We start from the raw sequence: 22,240 nt of genomic DNA on the forward strand, positions 1-22,240 counted from the left end.
TCTTTTGACCCATTTTGCCAAAGGAAAGGAAGTTGCCTAATAATTATGCACACCTGATATAGGGTGTTGATGTCATTAGACCACACCCCTTCTCATTACAGAGATGCACATCACCTAATATGCTTAATTGGTAGTAGGCTTTCGAGCCTATACAGCTTGGAGTAAGACAACATGCATGTAGAGGATGATGTGGTCAAAATACTCATTTGCTTAATAATTCTGCACTCCCTGAATAGTTATTGGCGGCGTATCTAGGTAATATAGCACCTATGGCAAACACTGAAATCCCCCCCAAGTCTCTAGAGTTATCTCCCTAGTATGAGTACCCAGAGGTGTAGTACCCTAGTATAGGTAGCCAGAGGCAGTCCACCCAGTAGGTAGCCCTCCCAGTTTCGTAGTTAGAGGTGTCTCCCCAGTATAAATAGCCCCCATGGGCATAGGGAGTGATAAATGTCCCTCCCTCAGTATAATTAGCCCACCAGTATAGGTAATGAGAGGTGTCCCTCAGTATAAGTAGCCCCCCTCCCCCCGTATAGGTAGTGGAAGGTGTCCCCTCAGTATAGGTAGTAAGAGGTGTCCCCCAGTATAACTACCCCCCCATATAGGTAGTGGCAGGTGTTCAGCCAGTATAATTAGCCCCCCAGTATAGATAGTAAGAGATGTGTTCCTAGTATAAGTAGTCTTCCCTCCAATATAGGTAGTCAGAGATGTCCCCCTGTATAAGTAGCCCCCCTTCCCCATTATAGATAGTGAGAGATGCCCCCCAGTACAGGTGGTGAGAGGTGACCCCCCAGTTAAGTTAATGAGTGGTGTCCCCCAATATAATTAGACCACTCACTATAGGTAGTGAGAGGTATCTCCCAGTATTGTGGTGCAGCACAAGAAAAGAGGGGATGCCACAGCGCCATGGGCAGGAATGACGCCTGTGGCACCCATGGCACAAGCCATGCCTGTACCCCTCTAGATACGCCACTGATAGTTATTATTGGCTTGTCTAAATTAACATAAGCTGCACGCCACATAGCAATCACAGTTCACTAAAACCTCTGCATTTACTTCATATGGCATATGAAAGCACGTCTTCAAAATCCGCAATTCGAAATCCACATTTACCATTAATCCAAAATGTAATTTTCGTAGCCAATCCAATCAAAAAATACTAGCAGAACTAAAAGAACCGTGAAGGCTTTTTTAGATGGCAAACTCTAATCTGGCCATCCTGTTTTTGAGGCTCCCCAATGGTTTACATCTTGGGGTGAACCCTCTGTATTCACTCTGGTGAAGTCTTCTCTTGATTGTTGACTTTGACACACATACACCTACCTCTCGGAGTTGGTCAGTGTTCTTGATCTGGTCAACTGTTATGAAGAGTGTTTTCTTCACCAGGGAAAGAATTCTTCGGTCATCCACCACAGTTGTTTTCCGTGGTCTTCCGGGTCTTTTGGTGTTGTTTTAGCTCACTGGTGCTTTCCTTCTTTTTAAGAATGTTTCAAACAGTTGTTTTGGCCATGCCTAATGTTTTTGCTATCTCTCTGATGGGTTTGTTTTGTTTGTTTTTTCAGCTTATTGGTGGCTTGCTTCACTGATAGTGACAGCACTTTGGATCTCATCTTAAAGGGGCCCATACACCTAACGATTTTCCCGCCGATATACAGCAGATTCTATCACTGTGATCGAATCTGCTGTGAAATAGTTGCGCAAACGCTGACAGAACGATCGATTTCCGTCCGAAATCAATAGTTCCCGTCGAGCCGTCCGTGCGGAAGATTTTTCTCGATCGCCAGCGGGTCGGGAGTCTGTCGATATCGGCGTTGGAATGCCCGACGACCGACGCAATACAGCGGCAATACATTACCTGATCCGGCCGGCGCGTATCTCCACTCTAACCGCTGCTTCGTCTCCGCGCTGGGCTCTGAGTCCAGCAGGCTTCATTTCTTCCTGTCCCGGCAGGAAGTTTAAACAGTAGAGCGCCCTCTAATGTTTAAACTTCCCTGGGCAGAAAGAAGTGAAGTCAGCCGGAACCCGGAGCACAGCGGAGAAGACAGCGGGGACACGCGCCAGCGGAGCAGGTAATGTATGCGGGCGGGAAGCGGCAGCACCACCACAGATTGTGATCGGTTTCATGCTGAAATCGAATCACAATCTGTTTGCAGTAAAGGCAGCCATACGATCCCTCTCTGATCAGATTCGATCAGAGAGGGATCTATCTGTTGGTCGAATCTGATGGCAAATTGACCAGTGTATGGCCACCTTAAGAGTTGACAGCAACAAATTCCAAATACAAATATCACACTTGAATTGAACTCTGGACCTTTTATCTGCTCATTGTCATTGTGATAATGAGGGAATAACACACGTCTGGGCATAGAACAGTTGAGAAACCAATTGTCCCATTGCTTTTGCTCCCTTAACAAGTGGGAGGCACATGTGCCAATTGTTGTAATTCCTACACCGTTCACCTGATTTGGATGTAAATACCCTCAAAGTGAAGCTGACAATCTGCAGTTAAACCACATCATGTTTGTTTCATTTTAAATCCATTGTAGTTGTGTATGGAGCCAAAAGTGTTAGAATTGTGTAGATGTCCCAATATTTATGGACCTGACTGTACAGTATCTACATATATTGCTGTTAACAGTAACTTTGAGCACACTTCAGATGCCAAGGTGAGATCCCTTGGTGAGAGGGATATGGAGGCTGACATGTTTATTTCCTTTTAACCACTTAATCCTATCTGGATGGATATTTCTGTCCTGATAGGCTACACTACTACCGCTGACAGGTGCGTGCTCCCGCCGCCTTCCGTTTGCCCGGAGATCAATGAATGGGAACGTAGTTCCCATTCATTGATCTAAGTCCCCGTATGAAAGACCGACGGCTCCATCTTTCACAAAGCCCCTAATGTCCCGTCCACGCATTACTTCCATTTGGAATACTAATTCTACGCATACAGAAGTGAGCTACAATGACATCTTGTGGCCAAATAGTACATGGGTTTTAATTACAGTAGCATGTATTATTTTAAAGAGAATCTGTACTCTAAAATTCTTACATTAAAAAGCATACCATTATATACCATTATATTCATTATGTTCTCCTGGGCCCCTCTGTGCTGTTTCTGCCACTCCCTGCTGCGATCCTGGCTTGTAATTGCCAGTTTTAAGCAGTGTTTACAAACAAAAGACATGGCTGTTACCAGAATGTGATAGGCTCAGAGAAGCTCAGTCTGTGACTCACACAGAGCCTGGAGGGGGCGTGGAGAGGGTGTGTCTAGCTTCTATCCTATCACAGCACACAGCACATTCCTGCCTGAGCCCGACAAAGCCGGCAAAGGAAAGAAGATTAGATTATATAACAGAGATAATACAGTCACTGTGCAACTAGGAAAGGCTGCAGTAAGACAGACCACATTAGAACAGGTAAAGGAACTTATAGGATAGAAGAAATAAGGCTGAAAATTTTGTTACAAAGTCTCTTTAAAACTACAGGTAGTCCCCGACTTACGAACGCTCGACTTACCAACGACCCGCTGATACGAACTGCATTGATTCTCTGTTTCCATGGGAACAAGTAAAAAAAAAAGTTTTCAAATTGAACTTAAAAAGTCAAAGAAAAAATGGCTTTTAAACTTGTATAAGCAGGTACAGAGAGCAGAAGTGACACAGAGGGGGACACTGGAGGCACAAGGGGGAACAGAGGGGGTACAGGGGACAAAGATGGCACAGTGTTCCGACTTAAGAACAGATTCAGGTTAAGAACGAACCTACAGTCCCTATCTCGTTTGTTAACCAGGGACTACCTGTATAATGGCTGAAAACTAAAAACTTAATCTTACTGTTAAAATGGATTTATAATAAAATAATTCTTAGCAAATTGTACCGCCCAAAGAAAGCCTAAATGGTGGCTGAAATAAACAAGATATAGATCATTTCATTGTGATGAAGTAGTGATGAAGTTGGTGAATGAATGGGAGGTGAAAGTTGCTCGGATGCATTAGGTGAAACAACACTGAGGGCTAGAACCCACAAGGGCGTTTTTATTGGCATTTAGGGAGCGCTTGAAAGCGCTAGCGTTTTTCGAAAACGCTGTGCTAATGTTATTCTATGTGTTAAAATCCACAGGAGCGTTTGCGCTTTCCAAAAGCGCAAACGCAGGGCATGCAGCATTTTCTGAGCGCTTGCGCTTCAATGTAAAGTATACAAGCGCTGTGTAAACGCTGTGAAAGCGCTATGCATAGCGTTTGGTGTGCGTTTTTACTGGGCGGAAAATACCCAGAAGGCTTATTTATTCCCACAATTCTCACAGGCAAGCTTCCTGTTGATGTCGTTCTGGCTGAACGGAAGTGTGACAGAGCTGCAGGCTATGTGTAGCGACCATTACATGCCACAATGCCAAGGAAGAAGTGGTTTTCCACCGAGCATGTCATAGCAAAAGTGCAGCCGCATGATGTTTTGTATACCAAGACAAACAAAGACCACAAACTGAACCAGCTAGCTAACCAAATATGGTCCAACATTACCAAAGAACTGTTTGAGGAGGCTGGTTTGACTTGGAATAATCTTTTACCCAAGCTTCAGGATACTAAAAGTGAGTACCTTTTTGTTTAGTAGATAGATCAAACTGTGTATATATATCTATATATATATAGAGAGAGAGAGAGAGAGACATACATACATACATGCAATCGATTGATGATGTTTCATTGTCTGAACCCTGGAGGAGGTATATAGTATGTAACATCATACATCGATACTGCTTGTGACATACATGTTTCCATGTCTGCAACAAACCAAAAGGCTGTGTAAGGTATGAAAAAAACTTTAATTACAGAAAATGAAAGTAATATTAAGCAAACTGCTCTTTTGGTATAATTGAAACCCCATAAGCGACAACATTATAATGTTTCCACACAGCTCTCCGGCGAATTTAAATATAAAGTGAGCTGTTCACGGAGGGTGGTAGCAGATATTGTGCCTCTTCTAGTGGATGCTGTTAGTGCTTCCAGTGGAGGTGGTGGAACATCTTCATCCACATTGATGCCCTCTTTGTCCCTGACGAAGTTATGGAGGACACATGCAGCCTTCACAATTGTTACAGCATTTGCAGTGTCCATCATCATGCTTGTGTGAAAGATACGCCACTTATTAGCCATTATGCCAAAGGCACACTCCACCACTTTTCTTGCCTTACTCAGGCGAACATTAAAAACAGTCCTTTGAGGGTTCAAACTGCGCTGTGGGAAAGGCCTCATCAAGTGATTAGACAGGGCAAAAGCCTCATCCCCAATAAAGACCAGTGGCCTATCTGGTCCATTTGTGTGTGGCCAGGGGCGAGGAGGAGGGAGGTTGATGTTGCCTTCTTGCAATTTCACACCAAAACGGCTGTGCTGGAATATGCCGGAGTCACTGCTGCTTCCTTGTGCACCCACATCCACATAGCTGAATCTGTAGTTGGCATCAGCTACTGCTAGCAGCACAATCGAGAAGTATTTCTTGTAGTTGAAATACTTACTGCCAGTATTTGGAGGCATGACAATTCGGATGTGTTTGCCATCCACAGCACCCACACAATTAGGGAAATTGGTTTTCAGCCAAAAGTCCTGACAAATCTTTTCCCAATCTGCCATATCAGGGAACTTCAGAAATTCAGGTTGCAAATTCTCCCAAATTATGCTGCATGTGTCCAAAACAATTCGCCGAATAGTTGTCCTTCCAAGTCGAAACTGATAGTGTAAAGACACATATGTATGGCCAGTAGCAAGAAACCTGTGAAAAGAAAACATATATTAATAGTGTTTGTGTTTATTTGTCCCTAGTACAACAAGTGAAAACAAGATGGAAGTCCATTAAGGACAACTTTCGAAGGGAACTCCTTGAAGAAAAGAAAGAGAGCAGAAGTGGTTCAGCTGCCTCAAATCGAACCAAATACAGCTACACTACGGAACTTGCCTTCTTAAGACCCAGTATGGATTTGGATGAGTAAGTAATCTATCGTTTGTGTCCAATAGTGGTCGCCTACATTAGACATCTGTATATCCCAACACACACATATGTGAAGACATGTAATGTTGAAACGTCAAATCCTTATCTAACTTTCTACTTCTATAGGACACAAGATAACATTCCTGCAGAACCTGTGGTCCCAATTGTGGATGATGATGCCGAAGAAGGACTTGATAACAGTACTTTATCGCTATTAAGCACATCTGACACACCCAGTGATGACACGTCTAATACTAGTAGTGTTAATGTGTTGTCTCCGGTGCAGCCAACTACCTCCACAACCAAAACTACAACAACCAAAGTAACTGCAAGAGGAAGGCGACAAGGTGGTGGAGGGAGATCTCAAAGTTCTTTTGAAAGTGGTGTGTTAAATTCGATGCAGGAAGCTGTAGGTGTCTTACATCATGCTAGCTGTGACCACTACAATTTTGCTGTAAGTTTGGTGCCATATATGAAAAAAGTGCCAGAGGATCGCATTTTAGATCTAAGACAGGCTATAATCGATCTAGTCAAAAAAGCCATTAAAAATACACCATCTGCCTCGGTAGAACATTCCCAAAGCTCATCCTCATCTTCAACACCATCACCCTCACCTCCAGTGTCAAATGCACCATATCATAGACAGCAACCTTATTCTAATTTGCATTACCACCACAGCTATTATCAACCTGAGCTAGATTATGGGTACCACAATTATCCATGTAGACCACCAAGCAATATGGGCTATGTGCACCCTTACCAAGGCCAAAATAGCAGTGTTCTCCCCAGGATCAATCAGCCGGGCGGAGCGCCCAGGTAAGATAAGTTACCGCCCGGCTGATGAAATCTCTGTCACTGCGAGCCGCACTCTTTACTGACAAGTGCCCGGCTGTCAGGATGTGCTTCTTCCCCTCTGCACATGAGATCTCGTGCTTCCCGGGCGAGCTCCTGCACTGATTGGCTCAGCGCATGGTAAGAGGTGTGACCATAGCGCTAGCTGCCGACTGTCACTGCAGAGTCCAGACTAGGCTCGTGACTGTGTAGTGTGTATAAGCTGTGTGGGGATGTGCTGGGCAGAGACTAGAGGCAGGCAGAGCGCAATCATTGACCGGCTGAACGTGTTAATTTATGTGCACGAAGTTCAGCGTATAAAGCGGGACGGAGCAGTGCGGTGGTCTGTGATTTATAGCACAGGGGAGAAACACGTGCTGGAGTCATAGGGGAGCTGACAGCAGGATGGAGAAGTGTGGTGGGCTGTGATTTATAGCAGGAGGATCCCGGGCAGGTCATGGTGAGAGATGGAATGCTGTGTGGAGTCAGCCACAATGTAAACTGCAGACTTAACTGTGTGAGAGCCAGTGGCTGTGGGAGCACATAGCTCTCTTGTTATATATGTGTGCTTGTGTCCTGAAAGTCCTGTGTCCTGACTGCAATCCTTCATAATCATAAATAAATCTTTCCTGGACTCCTATGGGTCTGTTCTGCCTATGCAAGCCAGGGAGGAGCTGATATATCACACAGTGCGAGACCCCTCCTCCATACAACCCAAAGAAAGATGGTTCCCTGTCCATTTGCAGCAGCCAGTCATGTACACTCAATCCACTAGCAACACAGTGTGAGGCATCTAGTATGAACCCCTCACCCACAACACCTGCACCAAGGGTGAGATCTCCCTCCCCACCTGATAGCTGTCAGTGGTATTATCTCCACCCACATCCAGTAGCACTCGGCGCAACCTTCTCCCTCACCTAGTATTACCCAGGGTGATCAAAATACCCCACCTGACACTTTTTGTGATCCTCTACAACAGGGGTCTCAAACTCCATTTGCGTCCCTTGATACAATATTTTGTGGCCCTCGCCGGCAAAAGCTTCCTTATAGTTCGCTTCAGTGCTCCCAAGTAATCCGCCGCATCCCCGCCGCTAAACGAGGGCTGCAGAGCCCCCAAATCGCCCGGGGGGCAATCCGCCGGCATTTCCTGGAAGGGGCAGAGCTAAAAGCTCTGCCCCTCCTGACGTCAATCGCCACACGGATCGCCGCCTCTCCCCGCCCCTCTCTGTGAGGAAGAGTGAGAGGGGCGGGCAGAGGCGGCGATGCGCCGCGATTGTGAAATTCCTTATGCGGCCCAGCCTCATCCTGACTTTGCCTCCTGCGGCCCCCCAGGTAAATTGAGTTTGAGACCCCTGCTCTACAAACACACACTTGTCCCAACTCCCCAGCAAACCAATCACCCACCCACCCCACGTGACCCTCTCCTCCACTCCCTTACTTCCCCACCCGGCTACTTTTTCATGCCACCCGGCTGGCAAAGATTTCTGGGGAGAACACTGAATAGTAATATGGAACAAACACAAGATCAAGTGTTCTATGCAGATATTGGTCAGACAAGGCCTCAGCAACAAACTGAAAATGCTGCAGCCAAGCCAACCTCTTTTCTTGAAATGATGAGACGAGAGGACAATTAGTTATCTTGAATGCTATCTTCTAAACCGCTATGTAGCTCTCCATTTCTGTTGCATGTGTCGGGCGCAAATAATACACCCATAGGTTTCATGCAGTTCTTAGTAAAGCCTCAATCTAACCTGACTGAACCAATTTACTCTAACAATGCGTGCACAATTAAAAACATAGGTCTCTTAGCAATTCCGTGGGCCGGAGATTTGTTAGGTATGTGTATCTTCCCTTACCTAATTATGCTTTGACGACATGAACATGATGTAATTTTTTACCTAATATATATGCAGCCTTTGTGTTATTACTCGTCAGTGTAGTAAATGGTTCACATCTCGACTGTATGGGATAGAAACACACACATCACCCCACCATCAAGTACAGAAATGGTGCCATAATGAGCATGAGGTCATTGCCACAATGACTACAATATGAATACCCACCTTTTACTGCCGAGACAACTGGACAGAATCTGATCGTTCAGTCACAAACTCCATTTGACTTCAATGGCTGTTAGGCGTACTTAATTAGGTAGTGTCTATTTTTCACCTACTCAAGATGAGCATTGCAACATTAGTATGCTGGGTCATGGGCTGATTTATGTGTTTCTACCCATACAATACATCTGTTACATCGTGACCAACACTCTGCACACATCTGCCACCCCCCTGGCCCTGTCTATCAGTGCATGTAGTGGTCAACAAACAACTGCTAGTCCTGTAGACCATCTGTACAGTACTCTATTATTTGGCTGCAGTAGTGTCTCTTCTACAAATAGAGATGTTCAGTTGTGCACACATTATTACAGTAGTCATGGCAAGTATTATGAAGATAATTGTTTACAGTACATTAGTTCACAATCCCTTGTTGAACATTATAGGTTGCATATGGTATTAACAAAAATAGTTACCTCAAAGTAAGCAGTAAGCGCTCCGTAGGAGAAATAGATTTGCGCATCTGTGTGTCCTGGTGCCGCAAACTATCTCTCAATTTGGCCATAAGGAAGTCAAAGCTAGAATAGCAACACAAATATACATTATTTGCAAGAAAACATTGCATATTTGGATAGATCTGTAAAAAAATGAAAAATTACTACTGTAGCATTCTCACATACTTAATATATTACTCGGGGGATTTGGCTAGGATACGTGTTCCCTAAACAGGATTATGCCCCTACCGCTGACAAACATAAGTTTTCATCCTTCTATTAAAATGTGGTATATAAAAAGGTACTGCATTTATCAAACATAACCCGCTGCGTTTGTGTTTTACACTATTGGGTCACATATGTATCATATCCCTGGGATGGTTAATTTTCCGGCAGATAAAGATAGTACATCTATGTGCATGTGTCGTGGAGAGGAAAGTGATCTCCTCTCCAGCACCTATGCACACCGAGTACATGCACATATAAGACCTGCTGCTCACACCCTCTTGGCCCAAACACAGGTATATTGGACATTAGGGGATGCCACCATGCAAACAGTGTAGTAAATGTCAAACAACTCGACATGTTTCGGCTAAACGCCTTCGTCCACAGTGAATACACATATACAGTGCCCCTGCCCCACAGGGCAGGCCAGGGGCACTGTATATGTTTGTTGCACAGCACTGTATATATGTATTCACTCTGGACGAAGGCGTTTAGCCGAAACGTGTCGAGTGGTTAGACTTTTTGAACGCTGTTTGCATGGTGGGATCCCCTAATGTCCAATATACCTGTGTTTGGGGCTAGAGGGTGTGAGCAGCAGGTCTTATCTGTGCATCTACTCGGTGTGCATAGGTGCTGGAGAGGAGATCACTTTCCTCTCCACGACACATGCACATAGATGTACTATCTTTATCTGCCAGAAAATGATCCATCCCAGGGATATGATACATATGTGACACAATAGTGTGAAACACCAACGCAGCGGGTTATGATTGATAAATGCTGTACCTTTGATATACCTCATTTTAATAGAAGGAAGAAAAGTTATGTGTTAGTGGGGTAGGGGCATAACCCTGTGCAGGGGACAAGTATCCTCTACTGTAGCATTATGTCTGAAATATGTGGCTGAAAGCACTTTATGTGATTTGTAACTATGACATAAAACATGCTTGTTATAATTTGGTTAAAAACACAACCCTATTTGGTTGACCAGTTTACAATGTATAACACAACATTGATGTTCCTAAGGGGACTCATGTTTGTGGGATTGGTTCCCTTGACGGTTTCCAAATAAAAACAATCCTACAACCTTGGTGTGCTTAATTTTGTGTGTGTATATTCTCCATAATTTGGAGATATATTGATGACATGTATTTCGTGAGTTTTGAAACAGAACTGTGAGGTTACACATATTATGTAGTCCTTTTACACATACTACAGTGTTATTAGACATTTGAACGCATTTATACTTCTACCATGTTGATGATGGCCATCAGTATAAACACAATACTAATAACAACTTCACACATGGTAAACATACAAATAAGGGTAAATATTTGTAATATAAGCAGCCTTCTTACCTGGAAATGGACATCCTGGTATATCCAAAAAACTTCTCTGCATCTGCACGCAGGTCATTGTAGAGAGTCCTAAACTGGCCCTTTCTCTCCCTTTCCTGAAGCATGGGGTGCACCCAGTACCTATGTGCCCTTCTCCTGCGTCTGGCCACCAAAGCAGCTCCAGTCATCAGGATGGTCAAAGCACATGCCTCCATGATGAAGCAACACAAACCACACAACCAATCTCTCTCTCTGTGTCTCTCTCTCTCTGTCTCTCTCTCTCTCTCTCTCTCTCTCTCTCTCTCTCTCTCTCTCTCTCTCTCTCTCTCTCTCTCTGTCTCTCTCTGTATCTCTCTGTCTCTAATTACTCCTCTACAAAACCCACACAGGATGTTGTGTCAATCTACTTCTTATAGTCCCCATGATCCCATTAGCACCATCAGGTGTGTAAAGCTAGTAACATCATCAATGGTCACCTGATAGTGCCTTTAATTGATGCCTCAACAGACAAATTTGGAAAGAACCAATGAAAATGGAAAACGCTGGCACAAAAACGCTAATCGCTAACGCTTACAAAACGCTACACATTTGTACAAAACGCTCTCAAAAACGCCGGAAAACGCTTCAGTAACCGCTACAAAAACGCACATACAAAACGCTAGCGTTAGCGATTAGCGATTGCGCTTTGCAGTGGGTTCCAGGCCTGAAGGCTGAAGTGGTTAAATAATGCACATTACCTGGCTGTCCTGCTGATTCCCTGCCTCTAATAATTCAAGCCATAGACCCTGAACAAACATGCAGATCAGATGTCTATGACACATCTGACAAGATTAGCTACATGCATGTTTCAGGTGTGTGATTTAGTCCCTACTGACCAGAAAGATCAGCAGGACTGCCAGGCAACTGGTATTGTTTAAAAGGAAATAAATATGGCAGCTTCCATAGGTCTCATTCGTTGGGTCCCTTTAGCTTCCAAAACGATTACGGTACTTATAATTTATACTAATCAACATTATTTCTTTAAGAATTTGCCTTGTACAAATTTGAGCTAAAGTCACAAGTACTGCATGTAATTTGCTACAACTGCTACTACTACCATTTTAGTAAATACATAAGCATAGTACTAAACTTAAAAGGAGAATACACTTTTCCCTGAAAATCCTAGTTTTATTTTTTATCATTATTTTTATGCGCAAAATTCTTTCATGCTTTCAGTTTAACAATAAATGGTTTCCTACACAAACTGCCAGCTAATATCCTGTCCTCCGCCATTTCTGCAGCCTTAAAGTCCTGTTTCTCTTCTCCAGATGGTGATGCTGACGACAGATCCAGAGCGGAGATATTTCTGTTTCCACGCATGGACTTCGGTAATCAGTCTCCTGCAGATCTCTCTCGCGGTCTGTCCGGAAATAACATGCCAGCCATTATCTGTCATGCGCCTTCTCATCTCTACTGAGACATACAGGCCAGTGCATGGAGGGGGGTAATAGAAGAATATGTCAATGTGGAGAAAGGAGGGGATCGATTAATTCTTTAACCTCCTCAGCGGTAGGGACGAATATATCCGTCCATCACCGCCGGAGGTCGCCGCTCAGGCCCTGCTGGGCCGATTTTTACAAAATAAAAAGCAGCACACGCAGCTGGCACTTTGCCAGCCGCGTGTGCTGCCTGATCGCCGATCCGCCGCGAGCAGCGGCGAAAGAGGGTCCCCCCAGCCGCCCGAGCCCTGCGCAGCCGGAACAAAAGTTCCGGCCAGCGCTAAGGGCTGGATCGGAGGCGGCTGACGTCAGGACGTCGGCTGACGTCCATGACGTCACTCCGCTCGTCGCTATGGCGACGATGTAAGCAAAACAAGGAAGGCTGCTCATTGCGGCCTTCCTTGTTTATGCTGGGCGCCGGAGGCGATCGGAAGAACGCCTCCGGAGCGCCCTCTAGTGGGCTTTCATGCAGCCAACTTTCAGTTGGCTGCATGAAACAGTTTTTTTTTTTATTTAAAAAAAACCCTCCCGCAGCCTCCCTGGCGATCTTAATAGAACGCCAGGGAGGTTAAAGGACAGGTCCGGGGTTAAAAATACCCAAGATCTACTTACCTGGTTCTTCCTCCAGCCCCTGGCAGCCTATCTGTCTCTCGCCAAAGCTCCCCTCCCAGCCATTGTCCCAGGGTTCCCTCCATTGCAGATGTCTTCTGCATGAGCACGCGGCCGCGCTCCTTTAGCTGGAGGCGTTCTGGGCACGCGCGGTACTTCTGCGCCTGCGCAGAACATTCCAGGCAACATTATAGTGAGTTGTGCAGCCATGCGCAGACGCAGAAGATGCCAACCTAGCGAGGTTGGCATCTGCAACATAGAAGACCCCGGGACACCAGCTGGAAGGGGAGCTACAGCGAGGGACAGATCAGCTGCCAGGGGCTGGAGGAAGCCTCAGGTACAGTAAGTACATCTTGTTTTCTTTTTTTTTAACCTTGGACCTCTCCTTTCAGGAAACTTCGATTGTCCCAAATTAGATACTTACCTAAAGGTGGCCACTAACGGTACAATTTGGCGATTGATTGTTTACGACGATTATTAATATGAACGAGCAGAAATGATCGTTTGGGACCATTAACGGAAGAAAATCTCCTAACCAATCTGATCAGATTAAAGAAATCAATCCCATTTTCGGATGAATCCGGGGGGGAAAAAATAATTATGGGAACCGCAGAGGGAAACGTAAGCTAAAAACGCAATAGTACGCATTTTTGATACGCGTCCATAGACTTTCATTGCGTCCGTTTCTATGCGTGATGCACAGAACTGCGTGCAGCAATGCGGATGAGAAACGTATGCGTCTCATACGCATACATGTGAACGAGGCCATTAAAAAACATTAGTAGCCGTTGCTATGCGGAAAGTCTGCCTGTACACGTTCTGGAAAAATGGCTAGGAACGCACATAGTCTGAACAGGCCCTTAGACTTTGATGTGTTTACTGCATTTTACATCCAGGAATATGGACTAATAGTGCTGGACAAATTGTGTAGTGCTTCCTCATCTGTGGTTTTACAGCCACACTTGCGCAGTAGCACAGAGTCACCTGTGTATGAGTGTCTTTGGCTTACTGTGCAGGCGTGGACGTTCTCGTGCAGGCACATTATGGCCACGTTTGTGCATGAAGAGCAGCATGGCCACGTAACATAACTAACAAGCTCTTGTCTGACATGGCTCCGGGGTCTGTGCACAGCAACGGTGGAGACCAGGAGGCCCCCCATCTCCTACCTACAGAGTTACAAGGTATACCCTCTGGGCGGAGGGTGACCAAGGTGCACTTAGGCATTAGGCACAGTACCGTACCTTGTGCACAAATCACATGACTGACTTTCCTAGAGAAAATTTTTCAGGAACAGCTATATTAAATAATAAACTGTGTGAGCAATGGAGTAATTCCCTATTTACGTCCACTAACAATGTAAACTCCAGGAGGATGAACTGGGACTTTCATTAATCCTGTTTTTATGAATCTGAATGGCTTGGCTGTGCCTCCTCTGTATACAGACACTTGTCCAGTCACGTTGTGCCTAATAAATGAGGACGTAGGTGTTATACTCCTGAAAGGAGTGATAGTAATAAAGAGTCTCTTTGTTTTATTCACAGCACTGCAGACCTGTAAGCAGCGAATCATTATGGGGAATTTCTCCTCGCTGCCTTCTAACCTCAGCGACTCTGAGAAGATTTTGCATCTGTCCTCCATCATTCCTTTTGACTGCCCTCTCATGGTGAGACTTAGGAATTACTACTGCTGCCACATTCTTTTCATGCCAACCCTGCACAATATTAAAGATGCCAGAAGATATACGGAAACTATTATCTTAACTATTATACATGAAAAATGCTAGATCTTGTGACCTATTCTTACATAATACAAGACTAACGATGCAAAATACAATTAACAAGACATAATACAAGACTCAGCCTGAGTCATCATACAAGTCTTAGGTCAGAGCACCTGATCTGGGTACAGTCTATGGCTAAAAGTATTACATTGGGGGGAGGGCAGCCAAATATCTACTGTTCTTCCTATTTTGTGTGTCACATGGACACACCTAACTGTCCTGCCCAGCAGCTGCATTCAGACAGGAGAGGAAGCAAGCTGTATTGCAGTGGCAAGTACATTTGGTCCATGAAAAAGGTTCTCTGTCCACCATGTTGCTCATAGACACTTGTATTAACTTCTTATCATGATTGTTATTAGGTTCTGCCTTGCTCAATTCTGGGTTTAGTTGGGTTTTAAATGAAAGAAAAAGACTTGTGTAGCATTGAAATTATAGTATTTCATTAAAACAATGCTGAAAAGCTGAAAAAAGTTACTGTATCTTTTGGACTATAAGACTCACTTTTTCTCCCTCAAAAGTGGAGGGAAAAGTCAATGAGTCTAATAGTCCAAATGCAGGTAGTTCCTGACTTGTGAACAATTGCCAATACGAACCTCCAACCCTCCGCAATGTCGGGGACTCCCTGTACTGTGCTCATGCAGAGGGGGACACAGGAGGACAAACGGAGGACACAGGGGGACACAAAGGGGTATAGAGGAGGACATAAGAGGGACACAAAGGGGCATAGAGGAGGACACAAGAGGACAGAGGTGGACACGTGGGGGACAGAGGAGGACACAAGGAGACACAAGGGGTACAAGGAGGCATGAAGTACAAAGGGGCATAATCCACAAGATGCCCCTTCACCATGGATGCACCAGGTTTAATCAATATTTTTTCCCCTGGTTTTTGTCCTCTAAACCTAGGTGCGTCTTATGGTCAGGAGTGTCTTATAGTCTGAATAATACGGTAGATACTCGCCTCTGTAGAGAGAAGACTCTGGATCCTGTAGAGCCTTCTCAGTCGTCTCTCCGTGTCCTCGGTCCACCACTGTCCCTGCCGGATCTACAGCGCAGAGCTCAGCCACAGCCAGACGTCACCGCTCTAGTTTGCGAACGCAGTGCCCCAGCCCTGGACTGCACCTCAGCCGACATCGGGCCATCCAAACGGCCCTGTTTTCTGCAGCCAGCTAGTCCCAAGGCCATGGCCACAGCACTGCTCGGAGGCTGCTGTGCAGAAATGGAGGCTGCCCCACACCAGATCCAGTTCTTCCACTGAACCAGGACTCCGATCCCACCCTCCATCTTCCACCAGGTGAGACCCCTATTTTTCTGGCCTCTGCCTCATGGCCTTGCTGATGCTGCTGGGTGCCGGAGCCATATTGATACAGGGTTACGGCCTAGGACACTCTCACTGCCCTGGGAAATGTGTGCACAACCTGGAGCCCTTGCACTGGCTGAGAACTGCTGATGTTTTTAGTCTGCCTTGCGCATAAAATGCCTGTCGCTGCCAGCTTGCGGCCTGCTTTACACTGCTACTCATGGCCTGTTATTGTGCCTGCGCCACACTGCTGAATGTCTGCTGCACATGCATCTTGCATCTGGGTCGCACCGCAGATGGACTGTCTACTGCACAGGCTTTGTTTTCTACACCTGAGTCACACTGCGGATGGACTGTATTGTACATGCCTTTTTACATTGTGTCACAGTACTGATAGACTGTTACTGCACATGCCCCTTACATCTGTGTCACACTGCGGATGGACTATTATTGCACATGCCCCTTACGTCCGTGTCACACTGCTGATGGACTGTTACTGCACATGCTGTTCGCACCCGAGTCACACTGCTGATGGACTGTTATTGCACATGCTTTTCGCATCTGTGTCACACTGCGGATGGACTTTTATTGCACATGCCCCTTACATCTGTGTCACACTGCGGATAGACTGTTACTGCACATGCCCCTTACATCTGTGTCACACTGCGGATAGACTGTTACTGCACATGCCCCTTACATCTGTGTCACACTGCTGATGGACTGTTATTGCACATGCCCCTTACATCTGTGTCACACTGCGGATAGACTGTTACTGCACATGCCCCTTACATCTGTGTCACACTGCGGATAGACTGTTACTGCACATGCCCCTTACATCTGTGTCACACTGCGGATAGACTGTTACTGCACATGCCCCTTACATCTGTGTCACACTGCTGATGGACTGTTATTGCACATGCCCCTTACATCTGTGTCACACTGCGGATAGACTGTTACTGCACATGCCCCTTACATCTGTGTCACACTGCGGATAGACTGTTACTGCACATGCCCCTTACATCTGTGTCACACTGCGGATAGACTGTTACTGCACATGCCCCTTACATCTGTGTCGCACTGCTGATGGACTGTTATTGCACATGCCCCTTACATCTGTGTCACACTACGGATGGACTGTTATTGCACATGCCCCTTACACCCGAGTCACACTGCTGATGGACTGTTATTGCACATGCCCCTTACACCCGATTCACACTGCGGATGGACTGTTATTGCACATGCCCCTTACATCTGTGTTACACTGCTGATGGACTGTTATTGCACATGCTTCTGCATCTGTGTCGCACTGTGCTGGGCTACCATCCATGCCTCCCATGCTACTCCACCCGCCTTGTACCTCCTACTCCAGAGCACAGCTCCTCAAATGGGAACATATCTCAGCCCTACACCCGGAGGACAGGTTCCTGACCAACTCTGTCTGGAACCACGTCCAAGAAATCACCGCTTCTACGCCCTGGCCTCGCACTAACCATCACCGCAGAGGCTGTCGATCAGGCGTCCGGGCGAGGCTGAAGAGGAAGGGCCTGCGGTCAGCCATCCCTGCGGTCCTCCTCGCTAACGTCCGCTCCCTCCCCAACAAGCTAGATGAACTGAAACTCCTCAGCGACAAAAGGGAACTCGGTAACAACACCCCAGTCTTTTGCTTTACTGAAACGTGGCTCCATGACGACATCCCTGAGAGTGCCCTCCAGCTCCCAGGCTTCAGCCTCATTCGAGCAGACCGTGACAGCACCCTCTCTGGGAAAAAGAAAGGGGGAGGCATCTGCTTCTACGTCAGCTCCGCCTGGTGCTCAAACACCTCGGTACTAGCCAAGAAATGCACACCAGAACTGGAACTCCTCCTCATCAATTGCAGGCCAACCTACTCGCCCAGGGAGTTCTCCTCCTACGTCCTCGCGGGTGTGTATATCCCTCCTGATGCAGAGGTAAATGCTGCCCTGCGTGATCTCAGTGATACCATCATGCAGTGGGAGACGGCCCTCCCGGACTCGCTGTTCATTATCTTGGGGGATTTTAACAAGGCTAACCTCCGTAATGAACTGCCCCGCTTCCACCAGCACATCACCTGCCCCACCAGGAGTACCAACACCCTCGACCATTGCTACACGGTCCTGAAAGATGCATACAAAGCGACACCGTGGGCAGCCCTAGGCTCATCTGACCACTGCATCATCCACCTGGTACCTACTTACAAAAGGCGCCTGGAAACCTCAAAACCGGTCACTAAGTCCTCCAAAGTGTGGTCAAGTGAGGCTAAACTTCAACTTCAGGCCTGCTTTGACTGCACAGACTGGGAGGCTCTGGAATCGCCTAACCTGGACGAGTGGGCAGACAATGTATCCTCGTACATTGGCTTCTGCGAGAACTCCTGCATCCCTACAAAATCCTTCAAACTATATCCAAACGACAAACCGTGGTTCTCAAAAAGTCTACGACAACTGCGACGCAACAAAGAAGCCGCACACAAGTCCGGCAACCAGGAGGACTACAAGAGGGCAAGAAATGACCTAAACCGGGCACTGAGGTCTGCAAAGAAGGACTACGTGGAAAAGCTGGAACAAAACCTTTCCTCAAATGACTCACGAGCTGTATGGAAAGGGCTTAAGGCTGCCACCAACTACAAGCCTCCCCCTCAGCATGCTACTCCCAGCAATGAGCTGGCAGAGAGTCTCAGCGACTTCTACTGCAGATTTGAGAACCAGCCAACACCTGCAGGACTCCCACAGCCGCCTGCACAATCTTCTGACATTGACACCCTGGGCCCAAACTCGCCCCCACCATCAGTGAGAGAGGCGGATGTGCTGAAACACTTGCTAAGATTAAATGCTAGGAAAGCCTCAGGTCCGGACGGAGTGTCACCAGCCTGCCTGAAAACTTGCGCTCGTCAGCTTGCTCCCACCCTCTCTTCCATCTTCACGAGGTCCCTCCAGGGAGGCAAAGTACCCGCGTGCTTCAAGAGGTCCACCATTATCCCTGTCCCCAAAAAGCAGGGAATCCTCGACCTCAACAACTTCAGGCCCGTGGCACTTACATCCGTGATCATGAAAGCTTTTGAAAGCATGGTGCTCCCCCTCCTTAAGCACTCCACAGTGGGACTGCTAGACCCACACCAGTTCGCGTACAGAGCGAACAGGTCTACTGACGATGCCATTAACATCTGCTTGGAGCTCGTCTATGACCACCTGGACAGACCAGACTCCTACGCCAGGATCCTCCTACTGGACTTCAGCTCTGCATTCAATACCATCAGCCCCAGAATACTGCAAGACAATCTTGCAGCGATAGGAGTCCACCCCACCCTACGCCTGTGGATCACAGACTTCCTCTCTAATAGGTCCCAGGTTGTCAGGCTGGGCACTATCTCCTCACAACCTAAGATCACCAACACAGGAGCCCCACAAGGCTGCGTCCTGTCGCCGTTTCTGTTCTCTCTATATACGAACAACTGCAAATCCACGTCGGACTCTGTAAAAGTAATCAAATTCGCTGACGACACGACCATTGTCGGTCTCATCACCAATAACGATGAGAAGGAGTACCGCCACCAGGTTGAAGGCGTCTGTCACTGGTGCAGAGAGAACGGATTGGTTCTAAATACAGCGAAAACTGTGGAGATGATTGTTGATTTCAGGAGATGCGCCCCCTCCCCGCCCCCAATCTGCATCGATAGCAAGGAGGTGGAAAGAGTCACCAGCGTCCGCCTTCTGGGCACAACCATCTCCAATGACCTGAGGTGGAAGGCCAACACTGCCTCCACACAGAGGAAAGCCCAACAGAGAATTTTCTTTCTCCGCCAACTAAAAAAGTTTGGTATGGCCCAAAAACTTCTGACAAACTTCTACTCTGCTACATTCGAATCTGTCCTATGCTCTTCCATCCTGGTCTGGTATGCCAGCTCCTCTGCCAGCGACAGACTCAAACTGCAGAGGGTCATCAGATCAGCGGAGAGGGTCATCGGGAGATCCCTTCCCTCACTGGACCTCCTTTACCACTCCAGGCTATACTCCAGAGCATTAAAGATCACCGGCGATCCCTCACACCCAGGCCACCGCTTCTTTAGTCAGCTCCCCTCGAGCTGGAGGCTCCGGTTCCGGTCCATATTCACCAAGACCTCAAGGCATAAAAACAGTTTCTTTCCCTCGGCTGTCAACCTTCTGAACTCTCTCCACGTAACTGCCTATCCCCACACCACAACACCATGTCTGCACTGAGGCACTCTGCACGTGGATAGACTGCCCTAGCTCAAGCTGACTCTTTTTGGGCGCTTTTGAGTGTTTCTTTGTGTTATAACTAATGCTACATTGTCTTTCTCTGCATCTGGTATAATGTTCTGTTCCTTTCTGACTGCTTGACTTGTCCTGTTATCTGTACCTATATCCTATATCAGTACCCTGTACGTGCCAAGACCAATTCCGGGCACGACCCAGTCGTGCTTGGCGATAATAAAGATTCTGATTCTAAAATCCCACGCCATCTAAAGACTCGAGGATCCATACTGGCCACACACCAGCCTGGATGCGCTTCTCTTTGGAGCTGGGAATGGCTGGATCCTTCCTGGAGAGGTATTATGTGTTCTCCCCACTTTTTAAGCCTGTAGTTTATTTGTAATAATAGTAATTTAGAAAATGTTTGGTGTAATATGGTATAAGGTTTTCGTTTTTTTGTTTTTTTTTTAATACTGAAGTTCATCTTCCTGCTAAGCAGATTTTACTCTACTCCCCGGCCCCCCTGCCGCCTCAGTTCAATACAGGTGATCCATGGAAACAACATGACCACTTTTTTTCAGAACGCTACCTGCTAAAAAATGCCTTTGAGACAATTAGTTCAAGCAAAGTAAGGATTATCTTGTCAGGCTACGTCAGCAGCAGACAGGCTCTCATAGACCTCTTCACCATGTAGTAGTAGTAATGGTTTTCATGGCATGGAACGCTGCACTCCAGTATATGTCATCACTGCCGTAAGATCAAGGGAATTTACACATTCATATACAGACCTGCATATCCCCAAGCTTTTGGCTGTTTTGTTTTCTACAGATGTTTTACAGAGCGTAAGTTCAGGAGTTGTTCAACTAGTTGCTGCAAAACAAACATTTTAAAAGCATCGGATTTGCACTGCAGCCGATTGGACAACAGCCGCAAAAAACGTGCAGGGGGGGGAGGGGGGGATGGGGTTGCCATGCACACGGTTGCGCAAGTAAGAAAGGGAGCTCTTTGAATCGGAAAAGAATAAGTACAATGTATTTATTCTTAAAAACGCAAACGAAATCACTACACAAAGCGATTTTGTGAGCGTTTTGCGTTGTTCCTATACTTTCCATTGAGGTGGAATCGCGGTGATTTATAAATTCCACTGTAAAACATTTGAATCACCTTCAGATTTTTTTTTTTAATTCCTTTATTCAAAAATAGGATAACATGACAGTGAGGCTGGGTTCAGACTTGTACTTGTACTTCTTCTGTGTGGCTGTTGCTTACAGTTAGCAGTAAAAAAAAAAAAATCTAACAACAAATCTGACAGGTTTCGGACTATTCCATCTACTTATGGGGGTTCTCAGCACTTTATCCTTTAGAAAAGCAATTCCTATAAAGGATCTATACAAAGATACCATCTAGTCTCCCTACTAATTTGCACAGTGTTTTGGCAGTTGACTGAACCACCGATATTCTGAAAGAAAATCCTAATACTCCCCTATGAGGAAATGGACTAGTCCAACGCGTCAGATGAAATCAGAAAAAAATGTATTTCGCCAAGTACAATGGGAGTCGTATCCGGAATAGTTTTTGGCACTACAGGGTCGGTAATGGTACAGTAAGGCCCGGTTCACATTAGCGGCTGCTATCCGGAATCGCCGTGCCGGAGCCGTGCCGGAGCCGGACCGCATGCGGACCGGACGAAACGGACGCACGGCATAGCAATGAAAGTCGATGCGACCGTTCACATGCGTCCGTTTCGTCCGGACCGGAGCCGGACCGGATCCGGACTCCGGCGTCCGTTCCAACATGCGCTATTTTTTGGTCCGGCTGGTCCGGCTGACGTATCCGGACCGGAGCCGGAATGTTGCATCCGGCCAATGGAAACCAATGAGAACCGGAGAGCGCACAACACACTGGTTATAAAAACCGGATGTTGTA

The 22,240-nt window shown here is 46.5% G+C and overlaps 2 protein-coding genes across 10 annotated transcripts in view; one reads left to right on the plus strand and one right to left on the minus strand.

Annotated features, from left to right (window-relative positions):
- The window catches only part of MSH5 (mutS homolog 5), a 216,587-nt gene that overhangs the window by 85,975 nt on the left and 108,372 nt on the right, over nt 1–22,240 (plus strand). For 8 of the 9 annotated variants that reach the window (XM_068250397.1, XM_068250402.1, XM_068250400.1 and 5 more), the window contains exons 4-5: nt 12,230–12,289; nt 14,551–14,672. In XM_068250397.1, the coding sequence (XP_068106498.1) occupies nt 12,230–12,289; nt 14,551–14,672 (182 nt within the window). The remainder of the gene's footprint in view (nt 1–12,229; nt 12,290–14,550; nt 14,673–22,240) is intronic. The other variant, XM_068250398.1, reaches the window with a different exon arrangement.
- Nucleotides 4,812–9,479, minus strand: LOC137528799 (uncharacterized). The gene is made up of 2 exons (XM_068250403.1): nt 9,343–9,479; nt 4,812–5,765 (listed from the first exon to the last, which is right to left on the minus strand). The coding sequence occupies exons 1-2, from the start codon at nt 9,429–9,431 to the stop codon at nt 4,895–4,897; spliced, it is 960 nt and encodes a 319-aa protein (XP_068106504.1). The 5' UTR covers nt 9,432–9,479; the 3' UTR covers nt 4,812–4,894.

The sequence above is a fragment of the Hyperolius riggenbachi genome, chromosome 8, assembly GCF_040937935.1.
Source record: "Hyperolius riggenbachi isolate aHypRig1 chromosome 8, aHypRig1.pri, whole genome shotgun sequence".
Classification (NCBI taxonomy): Eukaryota; Metazoa; Chordata; class Amphibia; order Anura; family Hyperoliidae; genus Hyperolius; species Hyperolius riggenbachi.

What these genes read in the sequence shown, in the direction of transcription:
- LOC137528799 (XM_068250403.1), bottom strand. Translation starts at nt 9,431, where the DNA reads ATGGCCAAATTGAGAGATAGTTTGCGGCACCAGGACACACAGATGCGC. An exon ending in CGCTTACTGCTTACTTTGAG is followed by an intron (nt 5,766 to 9,342) that starts GTAACTATTTTT and finishes TTCTTTTCACAG; the next exon opens with GTTTCTTGCTACTGGCCATA.